Raw genomic sequence first — 19,551 nt, forward strand, 5'->3', positions numbered from 1 at the left:
CTCGTCAACATTGTCACCCAGCGCACCGCTGCACTTGCACCCATGATATTGATCTTCTCTTGTTTACGTTACCTTTCATAGATTCTTTGATTGCAATATTTTTTGGTTGGTTTTGCTCACACAATAAAATTGGTTATTCAGTTCGCTATTATTACAATCTTAAGGTTGGATGGTTCTCATAACCAATTGGTTGTATCAGTTCATCATGAGTTGCATGTTTTTTGTTTCCAGCTGCATAATGACGTTGTGTGCAAAAGCTTGATGTTTCAGTATCGTCCCTTTTTTCCTTTATTCCAGTATGTCCCTTATTTCCTATTCCTAGTAGCGGAATAGGGAATGCTTTCCCTTATGTCAGTTATCACAATCGTAAACCAGTTGAGATTTTCAAACCTTGACTTTATCGATGTACAAATACGTGCAGGATGAACAACAATAATTACTTATCAATTAGACATGGGGTAAACCGATAAAGCGCCGACTACAATAAACGTTGAGGACTATCTGGCCAATCTTCAATGTAACTAGCATTTCTATCGTGCGAAACAGCCCAAGTGCTTATGTCAACTCGGAAAAATGCATGTTAGGGAACGGCTTTACAAGCGCCGATTTTGCTCAGTGACGGCAAGGACATCGACAAGTTTAAAGGTAGCTACGATGAAGAATCGGAAACGATATCATACAGAAAATATTACGCTTCGTTCATGTCGAAATGAAGTAGCATCGTTTTTACCGGTGGTAAAAAATAAAAATATAATGACCCTTCAAGCATTAATCGAAATATAGATTTTCTAAATTAAATACTCTGTAGAGCTAAGGTCTGTCATTGGCAGTCAATCCGAAGCGTTTGGATCAAGCTAACTAAATATATATATCCGCCTCAAATTGCTAATGGAACTTACACGTATATGTTAACTGCGATCTGCCAAATTTTAAGCCAATTTCGAACTAACATTTCGCGTGATTTTTTTCAGGTTCATGAATGGATTTATACAAACGCATAGCCTCGCAAGTGAATGCAGAGTCTGCTATAGAAAAAAGCCATCGCTGCGTGAGCACCATATCGGATTCGCCTTCTCCAGTAGTCGTAACCTCAAGAGTAGAAGCAGTAAAAATCGCCTTAATTGATAGCAAAGTTCGAATAAGCACGACCCTAACAACATGAACCTTGTCCGCAGACTGTTCAAGCATCAGACAAATGATCTATTGAGAAACAAGATTTGGCTGAGCGGTAATGTAACCGTTGACGACCCTGCATAACCCGGATTTGTACTACACATTGCCAACTTTGAGAGTTGGCTGTTCATACTTGGGTACGAGGTACCATTATTACTTAAAATGAGCTCGTTTATTAAGAAATGTAACAACCCTAACTGATACTCAATTAGCTTAAAGCAAAGTCAGGTATGACTAAGATTCATAGTGCATTACAGTAGCACTGACCGTTCTGTAGCGAAGTTGTAGGTTAACATGCGATGACTGTCCGGCTTTTGTCTCTATTGACCTGACGCATACGACAGATTGTACAAAAAACATTGGTAGTAGTCGTAACGGCATCAGCTCAAGCGCCCTCTTCACGGACACATATCAACAGAATGATTCTTGTATTTCGTGAATAAAGCGTAAACTTTGAGAGAAAACGTTAAAAGATTTATCACATTCGTATTGACACACTCATAACATTACACGATAATATTACTGGTATTATATTTTAATTGAGGTAAATAAGAATAGTCACGCCTTAGGTACTGCAGAGTTAGGCTGCTAGCAGTTGCAGTTTTCGAGCTTACGTGGCTGCATTTGCTCAGCCAAAAGAATTGCAACTTTGTCACTTTACACATTTTTAATTCGATATGGTATGTGTTTTGTGAAAAGTGTAAAACCTACATGTGGGTAAAACAAAAAAGGACAAGTTGAAGTTAATGAGATATATTTTAAAAGAGATATTAAGGTAAATTTGGTGAAAAATCGTTGGAAGTTATAAAGGCTGTTGGTAAATGTCATTGCTCTTATCTTGATTTACATGCCTGCTCCTTTTTTAGGAACTTCTAATTAAGACCGCTCTGACGATGTATGAGTGCAGTATGAGATTTCATAATTTGCTTTTCTTATCCGACATCGTGGAAAGGAACCGGCCAATTCCGGTGCAAGGTATTGCTCATGAATATACGGTTCGATATATTGTACCTATGGTTATTTTTTAGTTTATCGAACATTTTTATTGTGTTTGTTATTATATTTATTATTACTATAGAATCGTACGAGAATATGCGAACAAGTTGATGTATCAAACAACGTATGCTACCTAAATTTCTTGGTTTTGTTCAATACTATTGTCATCGCTATATATATAGTAATATGAATCGTTTGAGCTCGTGTATATATACTTAGAGTGGACTATTTTTAGAGTGGTATTAATCTTGTGACAAGGACGAAACTATTGCCTCGCATATATGGAGCAAATAAACGTGACTGTGGGCCTAGTTCAAGCCAACATGAATGAAATAGTTTTTTTTTGTATGCCAGTACGGTCGCTGCGTTAACTAACTTCAATAAAGTTATGAAATCGAAATCATGAAACTGCTGAAATTGGTGAACCATTCTAATATAATAATAAACTCTAGCAAATGTAGGTTTAACCTTTTAGGTAAACGGTACTCGCAAAGAAGTTGAATCGGCTAAATAAAGCTGTGATGCTAGCTATCGCTGTTGAGTAGTAGGAATAGTTGCATCTGCAAGAGTGCTAGTAAAAATAGAGCATGTGCACTAAACTTAATAGTCAGGCTCCGTCTGTGTCGAAGATGAGATCTATTAAATATCAGTCCCGTTCTGAATAAAAAACTGTTCTAGCTTCAAGTTGTTGCAGATATGCCTATTTTTTTTATTATCGCTGTTTGAAATAAATGCACCTTTACAAGTATCTAATAAGTCAGGGGAGACTTCGTTTGTAAAACTGATCTATTCCGCAGTCTCTGATACATTAAATGCGTTGCTCAGCTAACATATAAGAACTCAATAGGTCGCGTGTGCGCATTCTAGTACAGCTTCTAATACTGCTTCTTCTTTTAGGTTGTTTTAAGCATGCGGATCTTCTGCGACGACCTCTTTCCATCCTGCGTAGCTATCTGAAATTATAAGTCTGAACATACGCGTTTTTGCGTCAATTTATTATATTATTTTTATTCACATTTTGTTGTTTTTACGGTTACTTTTTTGCATTCATAGAACAACATCAATGACTTCCAGCACGTTTTGTATGTTTTTCAAATTCTAATATCCACGCACTTATTAGATCTGCAAGAATTGGCTATCAATCCTACAGTAGCTCAACAAGTGAGCATCGAGTTTGGACGTACGCAAAACGAATACAGTGAACAAAACGAGAACAGCGAGATTCGCCCGTTGACAACAACGACGGAAATAAAGACGACCCATCACATAAGCCAGAAGCTATTCCATATTATCGGATCGTGTCTGTATGAAAAGTTTTAATTCAGATCATCGTGTAATATCAGAAGTGAGAACGCATACCGTTATTTATAGCAATATTAAAGCTGTTCTATTTTTAGATTTGCAACAGTTACGAAGGCAAGCCCCTAATGACATTGCGTGTCTATTGCAGTCGCTTCCGGCAGCGGAATTCTGATCCCCACGAGTGAAGCTGCTCCCGTTGTTGACACGGGCATGGCGGGTGTTTCCATTCTTGGTAGGTTGCTGCTCAGCAACCCAATTAATCGGTCCCAGCGTCCAACGAACCTATATCCAATTGTCATATCTTATTTGCAAACGAATAATAAGTACTGCAAATATCTAATTACCATATGTCATTTTCTTCGTTCGTCACACCTGTCTAGAATGCATTGCCTAAATGCGTTGATGATATCATATAAGCTTAAGCTAGCCTCTAATGATAATGGAGCAACCGTTAACTTCACCATTTCCATATGCCCTCATATCTGCGGATAATCAACAGCTCAGCGGCTTCAGGCGCGAACACCTCCTCCAGACGACGCAGCATCGGGTCCACCTTTACTCTCGTCGGGTAGCGCAGCGTCTGCACTGGCAGGACCGTCAGCGTCTGCTGCTGCTGCTGCGGCGGCGGCAGCTGCTGCTGCTGCCGCCGCCGCCGCTGTCGGTCTTCCAGCAGCATTAGCTACTGCGCTCGGGGATAACCTGCCTCCCCTTCCTGCGTTACCGCCGCTTGCGACACTTGGACCTCCACACGGGGGCCCAGTGGTGCCTGGCGGACTGGGGGCTTGTACAGCAGACGCTCGTTGCGTGGGATGCGGGTTCGAAGCCAGCGACGACAACGCGTTACTTGTGCACTCGTACCAGTGTGGGGTGTTACGACGAACGGTGCGCGGGGGATGGAGCCAGCAGTCGGAGATGCGGGCGCTTGGCACTCACAAATGTCGCTTTTGTGATTATCGCGACTATGCCGAGTACAATGTGAAGAAACATGAGCAAAGGAGCCATTTTGGCCTCCGCTGATAGTAGTAATAGTTGGATAGTGTAGTATTAGTAACTAGGGTGAGAAGAGTGACGTTGTTACAGAAAAAAGTGACATCAGTGCATGATACGCAATATTATATGACTATGAACGAAATAAATTAAGTGGGGTGACAACGAGTGCAACTGGTAAAGTAATATATAATAGCCGAGCTAGTGGATGATTTCAGCGATTAGTAACGGGGTGTAAAACGTGCAATCGATTGAGGTATTACTATACATCATAAGTGTATATGATTATTATTATGTAGTAAGTTGAGAATGGCTTTGGGTGTCAAACGTTGACAACAGTATAAAAATATGTGTATATTAGATAGCATTTTCAACAAGTGTTTTCGTATTGCTTTGAATCAGGGCGATAACAAACTGCAAACTATTTTGAAAAGTTGGCAAGAGCTGAATGAGTCTGCGTACCGATGTTGATATTACTTCGTGAAACAATGCACATATAGAGTTGGATATGGAGTAGAGTTCTTTTGCCTATAACAAATAACCCGTAGGTAAAGGTTCTTATATAGGTTAAGTGGGGAGATAAATAAAAGCTGCTCTATTAAAAAAGAAGCTTTTATCAATATGGTGGCGTTCATTAGCACTGAAATTACTTGTAAATTGATGTACCCGGTCAATGCCGCTTTTAAAGGCCTACCTAAAGAAACTCTTTGTGATAACAAGATGATAACTTATGATCAAAGGGAATTTAAGTTTTGACTTCCTCAACATGGGCATGGATTTGAATTGTGGATTCACTCTAGGCTATAAGAGGTTGTATGTTCAGCGATGAAAGCAAGAAAATTTGTGGCTGTAAAGAAGAACGTCTTTAATTGTATTCGAACAAAAACGAAGAGTTTGGAGCCTATCTAGAGCTGTGCACCTGAGGAACATGAACCATAATTCAAGCTAATAACTGAGTACGTAAAGCAAAACTATTGATGGAGGGTCAGCATAAAATATCTTTAATACTCTACAATAATAATAATTGCTCTATTGCATAATTGCTATATTATGTTAGAAGTCGCGATTTTTATTACATCGAAGAATTGCGCGTAGAATTGCGCTTCAAACCGCCATATCCGGCCGAACATGCAACTCAAGTTATGTCCACGTACCAGGAAGCCGGGTCCATACAACTATATATAATAATAGAATAACTGTGTGCTTGTGCTTACGACCGAAATATAGGCTGTGAAGCATTTGAAAATATTGCAATACGATTATTGTCCGATTGTAATAATGCCATGCATTTATGGAAAAACTTAGTAATGGGATGTTTGCGATACTTGCGTATGATGTATTATAGAAAATATTTAAAATAGCTTCAGATCGATAAACCTTGTTTTTGGATCGTGACTGCGGTCTTCCATTTTCTTTTGGCTCTTCACAGTTTGAGCAAGGCCATAGCATCTAACTGTTGATGGTGACGTACCTTAATAAAAGTCAGTGTTTCGCTCTGTGTGGGTAGGATATGTGCGCCCGTGTATTTCTGAGCCTGTATGTGTAACGTGTAGCTGTGACCGCGTGAAGTTTTCAATGTACGAGGGCTACGAGCTCATTGAATATACTATAAGGTTCTTCTCAATGTGGGGGTATCACAGCGTATTATATTTAATAGCTCCTGCCTTAGAAAACAAGATTAAAAAAAATCGAAAATCTTACAAAGTGAGAAATAGGTATTTATTAAAAAAATTTTTACTACAATGTGGTACTTTTTTGCGAATCTACTTGCCCTGCTCTTTTATGTAGCAATTGAACCGTAACTTTGTCAGGAAGTGTTATTCCTCCTATCTTTCTATTAACCTGCATATTTTCTGCACGTTTCTCATGTGTGTATGGCTCAAAAATCGTATCTTACTAAAACATGGCCAGATTTGGTTGTACATTTGTTTGCTAAAAGATGATGCTTGCCAACTACGACGTCACCGAACGGGCTGTGGTATTTTCCCATAGAGAGAAAATCTGCTTTACTAAGCGGACCTGATTGCTATTTCTTGCCCCTGTGGCGTACGAAAAATTACGTGCGTTTCGAACCATATTCAATGCGTTCATCCTGTTCATAGTAGACTGTTGTGTGTAATTTATAATTACTGCTGAGATGGAAAAAGCCAACGATAACGAATTAGCACGGCTGATGCTATGTATTTGACTCCGCTTTTGTTTGTCGTCGTAGTGTACAATGACTTCCTTCTATAAAAATAGCAATGACATATATTTATAGGCAAAGAAGCCGGTTTGGACGGACCAGTCGAAACATAATCAATATTTTTGTACATGGTTGTCCACTTTTAAAATAATTATCACTATTTTTACCAACATCAATATTAGAAAACGACGTTGAAATAAGTGATGAACCTTAGTTGTTTGGTGTTGTCCCGTAAGCTCCAGTGGCTTTTGTTTGCATTGTGAGTCCTGTGTGTTATCATGAACTCGATGGTAGTAAACGTGCGAAATGGTTATATTACCGAAAACAGAAAAATACTAATAGTTTCTGTATTTTATTACTAAGTGATTTCTTTTGATAACCCTAGCGTACTCGTTTACTTCAACGAAACATAAACATTTAATATATTTATTGACTTTGGATTGTATCCATATATGTAAAAGAAATTTATTTTTTGCGCAGATTATATTTACAAAGCCAATCTTTACATACACATATTTATATGTCTATATACATCTTGCTCTCAATATATACACACCCACATATATACATAAAGCAAGTATACGTACATTTACATGCGAGACTTCACGTGTTCGCTTATGAAGTATGGTAAAGTAAAATAAATATATTTCTCAAATCTATTAGCTTGGAGTTTTAATTTTGCAATGTTGTTTTGAGGTAAGCAGTTCTTAATTATGCGAGTGTGTTATATAAAATTCTATTTAAACGTATATGTAATGCGTACATATCTGTTTTTTCCAGCTATAAAAATCAGATACCCTGTTGAATAACACTAGTTGGACATATACTACGAGTAACAGTTCTAACAGTTTTCTTTACTTACAGGTGATACGGTCGCATCTTTGAAGGACACGTCCACGGCATAATTAGCTTCTCTGGCAGCATTTTTTGTGTCGACTATGTCGAAATTGCAAGATCTAGAAACTGCATAAAATGATATACTAATCAATCCGATAGATTTGCAACACCTTCAAGTTACCAATACACCACAACTGAACAATATTAACAAATTTTAATGCACTAGATCGACAAATTTTGCTTATTCTCAACGTGCGGCTTACGGTTTACGGTGCCTAACTTTCCTGAGGATAACCGGTACACCACGAACGTCTCACTTATGCACACCACTATTTAGGTGGGATACTTATAATGGCAATAAACGCAAACATAAAAATTGGTTACTTACAGCTCGCATTACGTTGTACTTGTAAACAAGTCGGAGCTATTATTGGTTTTCCTCGTTGACTTCCTCCATCCTGATTCACCTGACATCCGATCGATTGACCCTATTACTGTTATTGTTATTGGCATATTTCCAGGTACACAAGCGGATGTTGTTACGGTTGCAGCTGCCACTGCAGTTGCTGGATCAGCTGCTTTGCGTCTGTCCATAGCCCGACTGGCGGACGAAGAGCTTGAGACAATGGAGATCCCGGTCGATCCCCCACTGGACCTCGCAGTCGCTATCGGCTCTGGTGATAACTGTAACGCTGTGTATCACGCGATCGCGCAGTGCTTTCGCAAAGATGAACGCTGCTTCGTCTGCTGCTACTGTACGAATTCTTACAGCCAACTCACGCAGCTGCTTCTCCACCTGCAGATGCATCCGGGCCGGCGACCTTACCGATGTCATGCGTGTGGCCAGGCATATAAGACCTGGAACAACCTCGACTCGCATCGAATGATGACCCACGAACGCGGCCTGTACACGTGCGACAAGTGCAGCTACAAAACGCAGTGGGGTAGCGAATTCTCATTTCATGTTGACAACGAATGTTAGAAAAGAAAACAGACGAACAACTTACTCAAAATGTATTGCATAGAAGCAATGAGGAAATCATTACTATTATTAGGGAACGAGAAGAGGCATACGGCTAAACGAAAGCAACCGTATCAAAATTATATGTGGTGCTAATGAGGACAAAGTGTCTTCTTATCTGGAACTAATTACTTCATCAATTCATCACTCCCGCAGACAGTGCGGCATAGAAAGATGACCAGATTCTTGTAGGGGTCTTAATATCTTCTTGAAAACGTGTAATTATCAAGATTTAACGACAGATTTGAACGACATGCTTATAACATTAGGATATATTAGACAGTAGCAGAGAGAAAACATAAACTTCTACGAATGGTTAATCTGGTCTTGGACTGGTATCGTCTGTTCCGCAAGAACGGGTTACGAATTAACGATAATCTACGGAACTGAATCGCCTGTTTTCCATTTGATTAATAGTAGCACTGAGACTTGCTGCATTACCATGCTTCACTAATCTGACAGTACATATTAATAACCGCATATTCAAAGATCTTCACTTGTGGTAATATAATGGTGATTCCCCTCAGTTGTTAATAATAAACTGAAATCATCCATTGCATTTGAATACTTTACCACTTTAGGCAGTATAATTTAAGGATGTGTAGAAATAATGCTGCCTAGGAACAGTCGGAACCGATGATTTACTAGCTTACGTATTATTGATTAGACATGGAAGCAGTGGGAAGCTAATAATGTGGAGCGAAAGAATATGTATACAGGGCCAAAGAAAATGTAGGTAACGATTTCCAGCGAACTGAATATCTATTTAAGAGTGAAACAGGTTAACGCTTTTTTGTTGTCTAAAACATAAAGGACATACTCTTCTTCTCTAGAAGAGGTAAGGAGGTTACTAAAATGGCAGCTTCCTACTCAGGCTTGGATCTACATTTATGTATATTACGATGAATATATATGTATGACACAAATATATGCCAACGTATGTATATATATATATATATGTATATATATATGTATGTGTATATATATATATATATATATATATATATCAATGAACATTGACGAGGATATATCATTGTGTTTTCCTTTTTCTCATAATAGTTCTTTTTATGATTCTGTAAGGTTTCTAAACACAGATTTAGTATATTTTAATACCAATGTGATCGCTACCGCTGCAAAGTGCGCATCTAATTCAATTTACCCCTTCCAGAGACCGGCGAAGCAGTAGAAACCATGTACATGGTGGCACGGCAATCTCATCATTTGTTGGCCAGGATAACTGTCGGTTTTTTTTCAAGCGGAACAACATAGCTTCTAGTACGAATACCTATCAATAAAGTAATTCGTGTTACTTAATTTGACTGGTATTATATACATGCTAAATAGTAGCTGTCGTAGTCAACTGAGTTTTGACTGTGCTTAACTGGCTGAAGAGTCCTTGTTTAAGGCACTTAACCGCTTATTTTTTTACACAGGCTAATTAAAACTGAATACACATACACTTGTATTAGTATTCAAATATATTTGGTAAAATTGGTGAATCAAGTATGACTAAGGGTATAACAATGGAGGTTCCTGTCCAACTTATCCTCTTGCTTCCACTGTGTAATTAATTCTTTTATTGCGCTTCTGTCCTTTACACCATATGCCTGCCGCAGATATCTGTGCTACTATTTTCCTGGACGACATCTTCCAAAACGCTTAATGCATAAAAATATCTCGTTGGTTGACTTAGTGTTACTTTCTTACCTTCCTGGTGACCCGTCCCTTAGCAATGTCCGTGGGTATTCTCGGCACCCGAAGATGCGCGCAGCCAGTACTCTGTCTCGACGACTCGCTCGAAGCGATGGCGACGCCGTCGTCTTCACAACCATGCATTGTTCCTGCAGGCACCTTATCCTCGGATCCGTACGGCAGTGGCGTCGTTGACGACGAGCCTACGAACCCCAATGCTGTGGGGCCACAACGCATTTCCGTTCAGACAATGGAGCAGATCGTACAGCGAGCCGTAGTTCGCAATAATTACACATGCCCTATCTGTCAGTACGGCAAAGCCAAAGGTAAGAAGGTGTTCGAAGCGCATGTGATGACGCACACGGGAGAACGGCCATTTAAGTGCGACTATTGCGACAAACGTTTCAACAAGGTTGGCATCATGGACACGCATCGGTGGACACATCCAGAGGCTGAGCCCTTCTCGTGTCCATGCGGTACATTTTCGACGAGATCTCGCCGTGAAATGAACACCCACCAGACAAGATGTCAGATATTCGCCCAGTTAATGGCAGCGCACACGAAAAACGTTGATGATGTCGTACTGCTCGGAGGTTAAGAAAATGACGAAAATAGCTATCGACATTATATAATTAATAGATGGCTCGATCGGATAAATTGACGTGATGAGGTGATTGACGGAGCGCGATTGCATAAATGAAGGCCAAAGTACGAACCACTTTTTCATATGAGCGCATAGCACTTTATTTACATATGAAAGAGCAAGGAAATTTAAGGATGTCGCCACAGGATCTATCATAATAATAAGATTACTATTTTGCTTTCCTTCTGTGTCTTTCTGTCTCTCTCTCTCTCTCTCTCTCTCTCTCTCTCTATATATATATATATATATATATATATATATATAGAGGAAGAGATAAATACAATAGATTGGAGCAGGAGAAGAGCAAAAAATTGCAGTTATATGTAAGAGACTCTACTTGATATTTGCGCGGTGTAAATCTGAAAAGACTATTATTTATGATTGAAAACAGCACGTGACAGATAAGGTTACAATGCCAACTAATGAATCTTTTACAATCGTATGTGAAAGTTTTTCATAACAAAAACATCCGCAAGAAGAATTTTTTTAAATATGAACAGTTTCAATTTACGGCGGCAAACAAGAAGTCCATATACATACATACATATATATATATATATATATATATATATATATATATACATATATATATATAGCAGGAGCGTCACCACTAATATTATTTCTCAGTGTTTTGAATGTAAGAAGAAAACATGGCAATACATATATATATATATATATATATATATATATATATAATTGTAATTAGTTGATAATAGTTTTGAAGGAGTATTTTATGATTGCAGTCCGTTAACAACGTGAACAGAAGAGCATTGTAAATCGCTTGCGTTTGTATGGTAATAATAGCATATAATTTCGTTATTGATTTATATACCTGTAATACCATACAAGGTAATGTTATAAACAGATACAGCCAACAAGCGAAGATCAAAGGGAAAATCAATTAACTTTTTTAATCAATTATACTATCTTCAATATTTACTATTTATTTTCTTAATCGATTTTTTTAGACGTTCAAGCCCAATGCTACATAGTCAAAAACAGGAATTGCGAGAAATTTGAATGACATGTCGTCATGAATTGGAAGTATTGAGCAGGCGATATTGGATCTGAAAATCTGCGAGCTGCTGTGTCTAATAGGCCAATTTTGGTTAAGGAAACCGCATAAAGTACCTGTTGTGTACATTCTTGAGAACGAACACAATCAAAGAACGATCTTTTCTTCAATGCTCTAATTTCTGCTTACTGAAAAATGTTCACTGGCAGTGAGTTATCTTGAGCCCATAGGGCCACAAAGAATTTCATTGTTGTTACTCGAGCTTTTGAAGATACGATGAAGGCGCAGTATGAACTGGAGCCGAGCTGGGCAATATGTGTGAGCAAAGATCCCCATCAAAACGGTTTGAATCGTACGTGATATAGTGTAATTTCGAAGTACCCATAATAATTTCGTACTTTGAAATCAAACAGTAAGTGTTTTTCCGAGTTGTGTTTTTTGTACATTTGTTTCTTTTGTTATGTCGTCGCGTTTCTGTGTGTACATTTCAGTGTGCCTGCAACAATCTAAATGTTTTTTTTTGCTAAAACGGATATCGATGAAACCAGGCTGAACAAAACTATCATGTTCATATTAATTAAGTTTTATACGGTACGTACCTATTTTCTAATACCCAGTGTGACACAGGGATATGTTAGAGCTTTTAAAGCTTATCGAGGCAGACAGGAAGTCAGCAAGCCAGTGTGTAAGCGTATGTGGTTTTGTTTTATCAATGGTTTATGATAACGATGTTCATAATAATAATATGATTATTATTATTATTAAATATGTGTTGTGTGCATGTGCCCATTGCTGGGTTTTAGATGATGACAGTATGAATATATTTGTAGATCTTCATGTAACAATTGTGAAAGGGAAGAACCTGGTACGGTAAATTAATATATTACACATACAGTGATGAAAATGAGGACGAAATATAGTATAATAAAAATGGTATTATGATAACTAACGAAACAACATACATTGAATTTGTGTAATATTTATACCCGTGTAAGAACGATTATCAGGAAAATACGATACTTAGACTGGTAATTATATAAAGTAATAAAACCTATCAAGATATGTTTTCCCAGCTTGTGCGCAAATGTGTGTTTGGAAGGGTCCATGTAGATTTTGAGTACGAAGATAAAGCTTCCAATGAAGTCAGCTACATGCTATTAATTAATTAAACATGAACACAACATGAATAAAATACTGGAAAACTATAAAAATATATAAATAATGGGAGTAATGTAACTATACTACTAAAACAATTAGGATAGTGATAATTATGATGAAGTTATAATATGAATAACGATGATACTGGTCATAACCCCATCGTTGCGCTAACCGAAGATCTGAATCCTAAAAAAAAAATGGAAACAGCGTTTATGTACGCATGATAAAAAGAAAATATGTATATAGATATATATATACACATGTATTTAAACAGGATTTGTGAGCGTTTACAATGAGTTTTGCATCTACAGAGTAAATTGTATTTAATAAAACAAACAAATTATACACGTACACACACAAGAATTAATCTTCAGGAAGAAACAGATACATTGTAACTTTTGAAATAAAAGAACAGAAAATACTGTGATGCAAAAAAGGTTTTTGTGCTTTTAAGGGCAAAGTTGCAGTACTAAGGAAACCTTGCGACGTTGATTTCGAATAAATCCTAGATCGGAAAAATAATTGTGACTAACATCCTAAACCAAATATCATGTTTCCACTTTGGACCCCCAATATATATATATATATATATATATATATATATATATAATCAAAGTGGTTATAAATAGCGCACATAATGTTGCTGTCCCGTTGAATCCTAATGGTCACTTACTGAGATGAATCTACTCAATGGTAAAAGAAGATATTCAGAAGCATACTCTATTCTGCTCACGTGTATATGATTTTCGCAATCAACGGCCAAGAAATTGACTCAGAACGTGCTACTTTTGTGTTGAAAGCAAAAAACACCTTTTTGTATCGCAATCAAAGGGCTAAAAAGAATAATATATGCGAAATACCTTGAGGCAAAACAAAAACAAGTTAGAGGAAAAACAATGATTACTTTCTTTCAGATATACATTTAATGTAAGTGTCGATGTCTAAACACTAAAACTACTCTTCACGAAACAGTGAATGCTAAATGCAATTCAACAGAGTACGTGTGTCCGCCACAAAAACCTATACAGATATTGCTAAAGATTTAAAAGCGAAGAGTATCGAAACGTCGAACGGTCTCACTGACCATATATATATATATATATATATATATATATATATATATGGACGAAAGAACATTAAAAGAAGGAATGAAAACAGCCTGTGCTTTAGTTTGTCAGCATAAGTTCGTACGACCTTGTACAAACAATAAAGAAGCAAAAAGTCAGAACCCAACCATAAATTTGAATTGATTCAAGAAGTAACTTCTTTAAATTAACATAAGTTAAATCAATGTTTTCACACGCTTATTATTGCTATTCCTGCTATGAATGCTAGTAAGGGCATTGTGATGTATATGAAGTTGCGATTCGATTGATTGGCTTTCTCGAGCTTGAAATAATCATTGAGCAAATACTAATTTCAGTGGTTTTCTTCCAGATTTTCAAATGAACCCGCAACTTCAAACGGATATACAGCAAAATCATCAAAGACCCACCCAACACACAAATTCAATCGGCACGTAATAAAGTTTAGCCAACGAAACCCAAACACTTTTATAAGACAATCAGTATGTAAATCATTTTAAGAATAACTTACGCATGGTTTCGTTGATTTCGATATGTTCAACATTTTTTGCTGATTAGCTCCGTTTCGTCTTCATTGTTGCAGCAGTGTTATCGTAGTAGTGATACTACTATATTATACATAGATGCAAACAGGTTGTACGCATCTTTCAAATCACCTAATTCGATTTCAATAACTATCGACTGGAAAAAGCTCCAGACTTGCTACTACATACACAATGATAAACAGAGATATAAATGGCGTCGACGTTTTCGCATTATTTTTTTTTTGTATTGCTGGATTCGCCAACGCTTTTGCAGTGTCGTTAGGGGCGGCCGCAGAGGCTGCCGCGGCGGCGGCAGCCGTCGTCGCGAAGTGGGGCGCGTCGGCTGCGGGTGCTTGCTCATGGACAGCCGAGTTGGGCTATTACACAATGGACGAAGCCAACTGTCTCCGGCGACTCACCCCCGGACCAGACCAGCTGTTCGGTTGTGCTCTGTGCGGATATCGGACAGCGGGTACCTACAGTCTTCGACGGCATTTTCGTGTCCACACGGGCGAAAAGCCGTACGAGTGTGACGTATGCGGGAAACGCTTTTCACAGCGATATAGTGTGGCTATACACAAAAGAACGCATTCTAGAGAACGGCCTTATGCGTGTACGCGGTGCGGGTATCGAGCCGCTGATAGGGCTACGTTGAAAAGGCATCTTCAGACGTCGCATTAGCGGCTATTGTGAGCCACCGCAGAGGGAAGGAGGCAGGGGTCGCTAGTAGCTTAGAAACAAGGGATAAAAGAAGGGGGCGTAAAATGGGACATTGATAGCGAGATACGGAGACTGGTAGTAAAAGTATCTAGTGATCTTCTCAACAGCTTGTCTAGACAACAGTTCGGGAACTGTTGTACGCAGAACAAAATGGGGAACATATGTAGCTAGCCAAACAACAACATTGAGCTGCGGGGAGTCACATAGACAAGCTGATCATAGCTAGCCTGGGTAAAACGTAATAACAGCTGATTTACATGTGTTGTATGTACATTATGGTGCAACAGTTGTAATACTATTAGAATGTGACGTCGGCACGCGGTGTATTGTAACAATGTAACATGTGACTTTGTTCTTAACGGCTGCAATACGCTATACAAGTTCCAGATGAAATGTACAGCACGGTATTACATTCCTGAGATTGTGGCAATGGGAGCGGGTACCTATTACTGTAATGTATCTAATGATGAACCATATTGAATAAGACAAGCAGGATGTTTGGCATCGTTAAAATGTTTTCTTGTGACTAAGTAATCCTGCGTGTGTGCGTCTGTGTGTCTGTGTCAAACCCGAGAGCGAGGTTAAGCAGCACTCGCACCGCTGACTGTGGGTCTCTCAAATCAAAAATGCGTCTATACGCAATGACTCAGTGAAGTGCAATTTCAGGCGAGGCTGTTGTTTACTAATCACTTGCTACTTGCATTAATGAAAATATGTTTTTCCGGAAACGATTTTCCGCTTGCTTATCCCCAAGCTCGAAGTTAAACAAACTAAGGTGCACTGCGATAAACCTTCCAGCACAGTGCTTCCACTGCCGGGTAGCCCGCTGGTTTTTCAAGCAAAACATACTTGTGAAAACCTATAATTATGAAAAAAAATCAGTTATACGCAGTGTAATGTGGCACAATAATTCGAACAAACCTAAATAGTGTTAAACAGAAACATCTGCTACCTCTAATCCAACCGCGCCATGTGAGACCCACCGCGAGTTGTTCCCATATTAGCATAGATGAATGTGATAAACGTCGTCGATGGCAAATAAAGCGCCCTCTGTATACTCGGAAATGATTGCAGCTCTGTACACTTGTGGTCTCAGAGTCTATGTATTACTATTGTTATTAGTACTATTACCTGACTAATCAAAAATAGCGTCATATGTAAGTTATTATCATTGTGTGTAACAATATCATGATGGACAAATGGGTCCATTCAATGAGCGTATCGAACGGCTCATTTTTACCAAATCAAATAGAACCATTCAACCAGGGCCCGTACAGTTCGACTGGTTGATATGATTTCGATACATGAGTGTATAGCGTTATATCCACTACGTACGAAGTGCTTTCATGCAAAAGCAATTTCAACTGATGTCGATGGATCTAGGCCACCTGTATTAAGGCACTTCATACGCACCAACGTAAGCGTATGTATGAAAAAATGTATTCACTCTTTCGCGTGAACGATCAGTAAGAAGGCATTTACTATAACAACTTTGCTGGCAACCCTAATGCTACTTGTGAATGTAAAATGTCTGTCAGTGTATCACATGACCTGAGGGCGTGTAGCATGTATAGAAGCACGGTGGTGTTATACGTGCACGCAAAGGTAGAGGCTATGAAAAAAGTAAACAGTGGAATTCATATGAAAAAAAGGCGATAAAGGTTACAAATAAATATGTGATGGTCTGATTTTATTGTGTCAATTAAGAAAAATCAAGGCGTGTCTTCTTTGTTTGGTCGCATTGAGTGAGCAAGCTCGTCGCAATTACAGGATGAACGATCGGAGGTCGTCCATTCTCATAGCAATGGGGAAAGAGTTGACGTGCACTAAAATTTTTCATGGCGGCACCTGTCTTCATCATTGGATCTCCATGTTACATATGCTCACTCTACCCATGAAGCCTTTGTTCTGAGTTCGAGCTAGTAATAAAGATTAGTTTTCATTGTTTGTGTTCTCTATTGTCCTCCTTTTATTGGCTTTGGTTCCCTGTGCTTTTACGTACAATGTAATAGCGGAGCACAATTTTTAAGTTGTTTTTAAATTTTTTTGTTTCATTTTTGAGTTTTGGAAATATATCTGGGAATCAGGTATGTGTACTTTTCTGAGAACTATAAATCTGTTGTAATCGAGTTTTCCTTTAAATTGTTACTTGCCTCTAACTTACCGAAAATGATGTGGAGTTTTTATATCGATTTTCCTTGTTTTATTTGTTTTTTGTTCTTGTTCACCTCGGTTTATCCCTTTTGTGTGCTGGATCTCCGGACGAAATGAATCGCCTGTTCTGTAATCTTCTTCATCGTTGTCGGCCTGACTGGCGTACCCCACCGGCGGGTTGTGGTTTTTTGTATGTTTGAACCCTGTACGCTTTTCAGACGACGAGATCTTCTCAGTTCCGAGTAACATGGAGATGCGAATTCTTCCCGAACCCGATTCGTCCCTTGAAGAAATGGCTCCTTTTGGCTGGGCCCTCCCTGACGGCATGGAGATGAGCGTGGTCGAGGAGGGCAAATACTTCAGCTGTGACTATTGCCCCTACCGGACGCTAGTTGCATCGATATTCCAGAGGCACATGCGGGTTCATACGGGCGAAAAGCCATTCCAGTGTGACATCTGCGGCAAGAACTTCACAAGGAAAAGCAGCGTTGAGACACATCGGCGGATTCACACCGGTGAGAAACCGTTCAAGTGCAACTTCTGTCATTATTCATCCGGTGACCGAAGCGCTGTACGCCGTCACCTAATGAGCTGCAGTGAACTTTCGAAAAAACTGGAACGGAAACACGACCGCGACACGATGAATACTTCGCCATGACTGTTCTCCGAGAGCACAATTCTTAGCTTGTGTAAAACAAATTTGTATTTTGATTGGGGATAGCTGACGCTTAGTAAAAGTGCGATCCTATAAATCATCTGGTACAGCAAATGGACATAGGAACAGGAACCAAGTCGCAGTTACCGAACCTACTACTGTTGTCATCATTATTATTAATTTATGTCATACAAGTCTATATGTCACGTTCAACACGACAGCACGCTAAAAAGCACCACTATCAAGCGGGCGTGTGGGGCTTTTTGTATCTCTTTTGTTCCCGCTCTATTCAAAACGAATTAGCAAGAACAACAAACAATACTGACATTATTGACACTTCAATACTACTGGATAACATTTCATTATATTTTAAGTGCATTATAAGGATTATGGTTGATAATGACGACAACAAATACGACAACGAAAGCGACAACAATAACAATAATAGCAGCAGCAATTGCAGCGATAGCAATAAAAATAAATGCAACCAACTGTGAAACGCCGAACAGAAAAAGGAACAATGTGGTGGCTGCTAAGAGTGCTATATGCTATCTTGATTAGGTCTCCTCTAGGTTTCAATAGGTAGAAAGAGCAAGCTTGAGGATCGAGTGACGATAATATTACGTAGCAACGAAAAATAGAAGCTATTGATAACTACTCGACGAGACGTTTTGTTTCACGACCAGATCTTCGATGTCTGTAGTGAGGAAAGTGACAAGAAGTACCCCCCGATGTGTTCTGTGCTAGTAGAATTGAGGCGAAGGAACCTTTTGTATAGACTGTTGGCATCCTTATTTTTAATCGCGGTGTTTGTTTGGCAACAGCAAAAAATTACACAGCATAGCATAGATTCAGGGCAATAGCACCGTTGGACACATTGAGAATGCTATTGCAAAAGATCACGAACGAGCCTGCTGGTGAAAGGGCAAACGGGTTTTATCTGTACGTAATAATAAGGCGGATATGATAATGCTAATTAGATAAATTGGAACACGATGAGTTGGTGAGTTGAAAGGCGACAGGTGATGAGTTGTGTTCAGGTATCGAATTGAGAGGCCACAAACTCGTATCGCCAAGCCAGAGATCAATTTGAAGTCATCAGTGGATTGTCTTGCAGTAGGAAAATACCGCAAAAAAATACAACACAAATCACAAAAAAATACAACTACGACTGTTAGACACGCATCTCAAGCACGCACCCCTCCTTGCGGGAAGAAGATGCCCTGTATAAAGTTGGAAATTGAAGTTAATTGAAGAAGGTAATTGAAGGCTTTATCTGTCCCGGTGTCCCCTGTACTAGTCGGGGAACCCTTTGGAGCGTCGGGCCCCGCACGATACGATTCAGAACCGGTGATAATATATATATATATATATATATATATATATATATATATATTATCACCG

The 19,551-nt window shown here is 38.8% G+C and overlaps 3 protein-coding genes across 3 annotated transcripts in view; all 3 read left to right on the forward strand.

Annotated features, from left to right (window-relative positions):
• The first annotated feature begins 9 nt into the window (after positions 1-9).
• LOC111258682 (uncharacterized) lies at positions 10-7,302 on the forward strand. The gene is made up of 3 exons (XM_086967558.1): positions 10-645; positions 972-3,703; positions 3,971-7,302. The coding sequence occupies exons 2-3, from the start codon at positions 3,682-3,684 to the stop codon at positions 4,486-4,488; spliced, it is 540 nt and encodes a 179-aa protein (XP_086823684.1). The 5' UTR covers positions 10-645; positions 972-3,681; the 3' UTR covers positions 4,489-7,302.
• A 2,931-nt stretch (positions 7,303-10,233) lies between these two features.
• On the forward strand, positions 10,234-17,512 carry LOC111258674 (uncharacterized). Its single transcript, XM_022830135.2, has 2 exons — positions 10,234-10,786; positions 14,770-17,512. The coding sequence occupies exons 1-2, from the start codon at positions 10,234-10,236 to the stop codon at positions 15,297-15,299; spliced, it is 1,083 nt and encodes a 360-aa protein (XP_022685870.2). The 3' UTR covers positions 15,300-17,512.
• Positions 17,513-17,550: 38 nt separating this feature from the next.
• The window catches only part of LOC111258676 (uncharacterized), a 28,865-nt gene continuing 26,864 nt past the window's right edge, over positions 17,551-19,551 (forward strand). Inside the window, exon 1 of the mRNA XM_086967559.1 lies at positions 17,551-18,143. Coding sequence (XP_086823685.1) covers positions 17,740-18,143 — 404 coding nt within the window. The 5' untranslated portion in view covers positions 17,551-17,739. The remainder of the gene's footprint in view (positions 18,144-19,551) is intronic.

The sequence above is a fragment of the Varroa jacobsoni genome, unplaced genomic scaffold, assembly GCF_002532875.2.
Source record: "Varroa jacobsoni isolate VJ856 unplaced genomic scaffold, vjacob_1.0 scaffold_254, whole genome shotgun sequence".
Lineage (NCBI taxonomy): Eukaryota > Metazoa > Arthropoda > Arachnida > Mesostigmata > Varroidae > Varroa > Varroa jacobsoni.

What these genes read in the sequence shown, in the direction of transcription:
- LOC111258682 (XM_086967558.1), top strand. Translation starts at nt 3,682, where the DNA reads ATGGCGGGTGTTTCCATTCTTG. An exon ending in GGCGGGTGTTTCCATTCTTG is followed by an intron (nt 3,704 to 3,970) that starts GTAGGTTGCTGC and finishes GATAATCAACAG; the next exon opens with CTCAGCGGCTTCAGGCGCGA.
- LOC111258674 (XM_022830135.2), top strand. Translation starts at nt 10,234, where the DNA reads ATGTCCGTGGGTATTCTCGGCACCCGAAGATGCGCGCAGCCAGTACTC. An exon ending in TGATGTCGTACTGCTCGGAG is followed by an intron (nt 10,787 to 14,769) that starts GTTAAGAAAATG and finishes GATTTCAATAAC; the next exon opens with TATCGACTGGAAAAAGCTCC.